This window comes from Pantherophis guttatus, chromosome 3 (genome assembly GCF_059756535.1).
Source record: "Pantherophis guttatus breed Tessera chromosome 3, ASM5975653v1, whole genome shotgun sequence".
Classification (NCBI taxonomy): domain Eukaryota; kingdom Metazoa; phylum Chordata; class Lepidosauria; order Squamata; family Colubridae; genus Pantherophis; species Pantherophis guttatus.
In genome coordinates, this window is record NC_142065.1 from 178,891,131 (window position 1) to 178,898,110 (window position 6,980).

Below are 6,980 nucleotides of genomic sequence, written 5' to 3' on the forward strand. Positions count from 1 at the left end.
TCGTCACCTCTCGTCTGGACTATTGTAACGCTCTCTACATGGGGCTCCCCTTGGGGTACACCCGGAGGCTCCAACTGGTGCAGAATGCGGTCGCGCGGGGGATTATGGGAGCGACGGGGCGCTCCCATGTGACTCCTCTCCTGCGCGAGCTGCATTGGCTTCCGGTGGACTTCCGGGTGCGCTTCAAGGTGTTGGTGATCACCTTTAAAGCGCTCCATGGCTTAGGGCCAGGGTACTTACGGGACCACCTTCTGCCACCAATAGCCTCCCACCGGCCAGTTCGCTCCCACAGAGAGGGCCTCCTCAGGGTGCCGTCGGCCAGACAATGCCGGCTGGCGACCCCCAGGAGGAGAGCCTTCTCTGTGGTGGCACCTACCCTTTGGAACAATCTACCCCCAGAGATACGAGTGATCTCCAACCTCCGGACTTTTTGTCGGGCCCTAAAAACTTATTTTTTTCAGTTAGCCGGTCTGTCTTGATTTTATGGTTGGTTTTAAAATTTGATACGGATTTTAAATTGATAAGTTTTAAATTACAGGCCAAATTTATTTAATTATTTTAAATCTATTTTTTAACTGTAACTTTATGTATAAATGTTTTTATTTTGGCTGTTCACCGCCCTGAGTCCGAAAGGAGAAGGGCGGTATAGAAGTTTGAATAATAAATAAAATAAATAAATAAATAAATACGTGCTTTGGTCACAAAGTTATTTTTTTTAGCATTGTAAGTCTAAACAGTCATTGCATGAGGCAGTCAGTGAAGTCTACCTGGAGACCTGATACTGACATTATGATGAGCACTCAAGCTATCAGCATCAGCTATTTTGTTCTTCTTTGTGCTTTGGTATTAATCAAAGAAGGACAAGGCACTTTTTACTGACAAGACAATGAACATTGATTTGGCTATAACCCAGGAAAAGAAAACTCTTTATGACCAATGTCTACAAGCATTGTAAGCTTGTAAACAAGTCAATATATTTGGTTTTACAGCAATCTGATATCCTAAAACATTTAGAAATAGGCAGCCTGGTCAATCCCTTTTAATCAAAAGACTTTGGCAATAATCAGGTTTATGGGAATGCTCTGAATATTGGTAGCATGAGAACTTGAAAGGGAGAATCATAATGCCCTCATGAGTCCTTGAATCTCAGACGAACACAATGCTGAATTGGGTAGACTTTGGATCTTATTTAATAGTACGACATTTCATATATCCTTTATTTAGAATATGTTTAATATCATAGTTATTTCATAAGTGTTTAATTTTATATTTCATGCAAAGGGTTTTAGTGCTAGATTTTATTGCTGCGTCTTTATCAATCTATAAAATTGTCCAAGAATGTATTGTTTGATTTTTTTTTAAAAAAGTATTATTGGTTTAGATTGCTGAGAATTTATTTTCATGCAGTGATGAATTAACATATATAAAATGGACAAGTCCTAAAGACTGAACTATACTCTTATCCCACAGAGATCATTACAATCAACTTTGCTTACAGACTGCCCTTCTCTATCTAGATTTAAATGTAATAAGTTTATTGAAAAATAATTGATTTCTATTTGTATAGACATAAGTTAGAGTCTTAATTATAATAAGACTTAATGGAACAAAGTTTATCTTTGAAATATCTGCTTAGTGAATTATTTAGTCATCTTAATGTATATTAAATTTATTTTACTTGCTGAGCAACAGAAGAAGCATGCGTTTTATGCTAATTATTTTGTAGTAAATTATATTCATGGAAGAATCAGACATTTGCCTGTGCCTTTTTATATAGAGACTCATGTGCTTCATTTATTGCTTTGGATTTGAAGCAAATTTATAGTGACTAGAGTTGATTCAATTTCCCTATATTTAACTGTTCTTTCCTTGTTGAAAAGGTTCTGTGGTACAAAATCCACTACATCTATCCATCTGAAACATTTTTTCTAGGTTTTATGTTTAACAAAAATTAAACAGAAAAGAGTTGATTTTCAGTGATGTTTACTGCATATATGGAGACTTCCCATTTCCAAAGCAAAATTCATATTTCGCCTCAGTCAATCAGAGAGATAACCTTTAAGATAAATAGGCTCCCCCCCAATCTTGAATTTAGAACATATAGTTTAAGATAAGATCCAATTCGGTCGATCACTGGGAACACAGGTTTAGTCTTCCAAGCTTTTGGACTCATGCTGACGCTCATTCTCAGGGAAATTTTTTAGAAAACTTTTTGTTTAGTTCTCAGGGAATTTTATTTATTTTTAATAAATTTTTATTCAAACCTCTGATCCTGGTGACTGAGCCAGATTGAATTTTGCAACATTATCCTAGAACACATAAATTTGCTTTCATTTGTGAGTTCTAAGACATTGTCTTTTAAAAAGGAATAAGTGAGATATTACTTGCTTCAATGATCCCAAGAACACATGGGTAACTCCATATCGGTCAGGTGCAAAAGTTCAGGACCACACATGAAATTCCAAATAAACTGATTTATTGATCATACCTATGCATAGGAATCTACTCAGTAACCCATTAGCACTATTTTGTGCTAGATAAGGATTAATGGAATTCAAGGGAGGGAGGAATGGACTCCCTTGTGTAGCCTTTTGTGGCTACATAAATTTCTACCGATTCCTCTTTTGACTGGCCCCAGATTCTGTCATTCCTTCTCCTACAATATTCTTCTTAGAAATGTTCTAAAACTTAAATATATTGTGATATTTTGATATTACAATATTAACAAAGGTTAGACTAGCTTATCATTTGTTGTTGTCGTGACTGGAACTTAAAGAAAGGGGGGAAATTTAAATTGCTCTCTGTAGAAGTGGTGGCTATTGGGGAAGTTGTACAACTCCTGCCACAGGCTTGGACTTGGAAGTGAAACACAAACACATTTCCTTTTTGTTAAAATAAATGATGTGCATTTTACTAAGAGACAGACAGTATCTAATATAACTGTAGTTACATCAATGCAAAAATATTTTCTTACAAAAAATTCTTACAAAAATTAATTATGCATTCTTTAAAAATAGTAATTTTATTCTGGTTTACAATCTGTATTTTGCTTCAGACTCAACCGATGTATAGTTAATGGAAAAAAGCACATAGTGCTTAAAAATATTTGAACATTTTTCATGTCATAGCAGCTATTATAATTGTTCTTTCTGTTGACAGATTGTACAAACTATGTCAGCCACCCCCACCTGTTGGAGAAGAGTAAAGATTCTTATCTGAAGATTAATCAATATACCAGTTTCCACAAACAGAAGGATAATAGTCTTTTGAGTATGGATACAGAGCCTTTTCTTCTTAAACGTGACTATGTAAATAAAGAGTAATGACTTCTGCTGGGAAAAATACCTGGATTTACTGTGCATGTTCTGTGAATGTATTTCTTGGGCTGTTTTTAAATGCTTGATTCAGCAATACCAAGTGTTCAACAAAGTATGGGCAGGAACATGAAAACAAAAGAGAAAGATTGGAAAAATCACTATATCATACTATTTCAAAAAGCGACATCTTCATCCATAGGATGATTTATTAAATTAATGCTCTGATGAAATAGATATTCTATATTGAAATGCTTTCCTAATGCATATCTCAACTAGTCATAGAAACTCTACTGCTTGCTTTAGCAACAGTAAATTTTAATGTAAGAAATCCAATTTGTTCCAATTGAGGTGAGGGACTGAAACAACAGATGGAACTGATGAATCAAAATTATATTCAGTACTCTAATTCATAAGTTGTTCAATGGTTTTTGACAGGAATGTTTCCTGTAATAGCAAAGTTTTGATCATGGTGAGCGTTTGTAGAAAATTCAAATGAGATATTCAATCGTACTCATTTTTCTACCTCAGTTGTTTCTGTGAAATCACAAACATTGACTAAGAAAAAAAATCCAGTTAACAAATTTGTTTTAACTCAAAATTATCTTTCATCAAACTGAAAAATGAATGTTTTATTAAGGTCTTAAAATTAAGGCATATTTTAAAAAATAACACATTTGTAGCTATTTTCCATTCTTCCCCCAACACTCAAGACTTGATTTGCAGGGACCATATCAGTGGTGGGTTGCTATTGGTTCTCCCCAGTTCGGGTGAGCTGGTAGCGGAGATGGTGAGGTGAGAGCAACCGGTTTGCTCCATCAGTTGGGCCCTCCCGATCACCCCTGCGCTATACCTACCTATATTCATTCATTTTTAGCCCAGCTGCTAGGCGCGGTAGAGTGGATTGCTGCGCCTCAGCTGTTCTGAAATTCAATGCGTTTGCACGAAGCGAACTGGTGGTAACATTGGTTGAAACCCATCACTGGACCATGTATACAGTTTGCATTAGCTTTACATTGTTGCGTGAATCTACTGTGATTAAAAAGAAAAGCCTTAAGCCCTTTTTATAACTTGTTGTAGCTACCCTATCTTAACAACAGTCTAGTTTATCCAGTTCTAAACTAATGGCTGAGCTAGAATCTAATAGCCATTAGTTCTCTAGTCTATTAGGATTAACTTCAAAATTTAAAAAACAGGTTTTGTTTTAAAAACCCATGGAGTAAGGGAAATTAGCATTCCCATTCCACATGCAGGCCTTGAAATCCAATGAGTACACAACTGGGGTTTTTTTCCAGATAATTTTTACATAAATGAAAAACTATACAAAAGGGGAAAATCTATCAAAAATTAGTTACCTTTGTTTCTGTTGTCTGGGTTTCATTGAGTTATATGAATTTACACTTAATTAACATTAAGCCACATTGTGATAATTGTCTAAATGTGTTACAGTATGTTTGAAGCTATAATTATCTAAATGTGTTACAGTGTTTCAAGCAATAGATATTGTAACAATGCTGCAAAAAATATCTGTATCCCATAAAAACAGATTTTGCTGGCAAGAAGGGTCTAGATTGAAAGTGCAATTGTATATATTTCCAAAATAAATAAAGTTCCCCTGAATTCAATGAGTCCCAAGTAATAGGTAAAGGATTCCAGGAGAAATTGTTGGGTATTTTATATTAATCCATATTAAATGCTTATGCTGACTCTATAAACTGCTTAGAGAGGGCTGTAAAGCACTGTGAAGCAGTATATAAGTCTAAATGCTATTGCTATTGCTATTATTAGGTTATATCCATTAGGAATAGAAGAGAATAAATACAAATAACATGAATTCTGGTATTTACTCAGTGAAGTGGTTAGGCACCACTTTTTAATTAGGAAAAAAACCCAGTGGAATTATAACATTTCTGTTATAATACAGAGTTTTTACCTGACAAAAACCCAATATAATTCTACATTGTTAGTTCATGCTGTTGCACTGATTTCCTATAATGATTTTTAACTCAATCAACAACAAAATGCTCTTCCAAGAACTTGAAAGTAAGAATTAATAATTATTTCTTCCTATTCCTGCATTTTCTTGAATGACAAGAAGGCAAATGGCAAAGTTTTAATATATATGTGCATTTTGGATAAAAGAAAATTACCACAACATGCAAATGCTGGTCCTGCAACAATATAATCAAGTAGTCGTAATATTCTTTCACTCTAAGGAAACAGTGCAGTATTTTCTATTCAAAAGCGAATGCATTACATAAAGCTTCTTTAAAAATCTGAATTTTGTTGATATTTAAATGTGTACATTTGCAGCATTTAAATTCTGTAACAGAATATATCAGCCCCTGAAATGTAAAAGAGAGTTTCCACTTTGACTGGACAAGCCAACAGAAAGGATCTATCCTTCTGTCAAAAATATCTCCCTATGCAGCAGCAGCATTTTCCCCCGACATTAGTAACTTCTGGTTCAGGAAGTAGCACTGTATTTGTGGCCTTTGGAGTCTCTTTAGAAATGTGTTGTTAATTTAAATTTCTAGTCTTTCAAAATGGAAATGTTTTGGTTTGATGGTAAAAGAAAAGCTAAGGATGATCTACTGGTAGTATGGTAGAATAAGCCTTAGTCATGAAAGCTTGATAAACTTTACATGTCTTTAATTGGTATATTTGGTTCCTATTCAACCCCAGTCCTGATTAGTTCTAGGTTATTTGGGTAGATTGAGTTGCATACTTCATTTATTCTTTTAGAAGTTGCAGCATCAGCATTTGAGGACTCCTGTTCTAAAATGTTAAATGTATTTCGAATGGCCATTGGAAAAATCACATTTCTCAGATGTGATAGAAAGAACCATTTTCAGGTTAGAAGTATTTTAGGTAGAAGTATTGTATTTTTCATACAATTGAAATCCTGCCTTTTAACCAGATTAAAAAAAACCTTGCCCTATAGTTCAATAGAACAATTATTATATTCTAAAGTTTAGTTTAGTTTAGTTTAGTTTAGTTTAATGCGATTTATATGCCGCCCTATCTCCTAAAGTGCCTAGAAATATTTCTATCTTTAACCAACATCTTGCTGGCTATTGGCTATGGCCGTATTGTTACTGTTATAGTAGACTGTATTTCTATAACTCGTGCAGATATCCTCCTTATTTAAAAATACCACAGCAATATTATTTAATCTGTAGCATGTATATAGTGTAAGAAATCAAGTAATGCTTATGCCATTTGTCATAAAAAAACCCTTTTTGTTTAGCAGTGCTAGGTTATGCAGAAGAATATATTTTTTTAATTACTTAAACAGAAGTCTAGAACACTGCTGTTTTTGCAAAAGAAAAATAGAACATGAAACATTTTACAATATATATTAATAGCTTCTCTGATATCTTCGTTACAGTATTATGTATTTCAACTTTTGTTTCATAACATTGATAAATAAAAATAAAACCTCTTTATGGGTGGTTTTTGTTTTGGATTATATTAGAATGATAGAGGCTTGTAAATGGTATTGAAAGGGTATGGATATGTGGGTTCCCCAAGCTTTTCCAAGAGCCAAACAAGCATGGGAACAGGAAAAAAATAACCATTTTTTAATTAGTTCAACATTGATTGGGACTCTTGTGAGGTCCTTGGGTGACTTGAGGAGGAGGAGTTGACTGTCTCCTAGTAATT

The 6,980-nt window shown here is 34.3% G+C and overlaps 1 protein-coding gene across 1 annotated transcript in view; it reads left to right on the forward strand.

Moving 5' to 3' along the window:
* PREX2 (phosphatidylinositol-3,4,5-trisphosphate dependent Rac exchange factor 2) overlaps positions 1 to 6,763 on the forward strand; it is a 102,177-nt gene extending 95,414 nt beyond the window's left edge. Inside the window, exon 40 of the mRNA XM_034429932.3 lies at positions 3,160 to 6,763. Coding sequence (XP_034285823.1) covers positions 3,160 to 3,205 — 46 coding nt within the window. The 3' untranslated portion in view covers positions 3,206 to 6,763. The remainder of the gene's footprint in view (positions 1 to 3,159) is intronic.
* Positions 6,764 to 6,980: the final 217 nt, after the last annotated feature.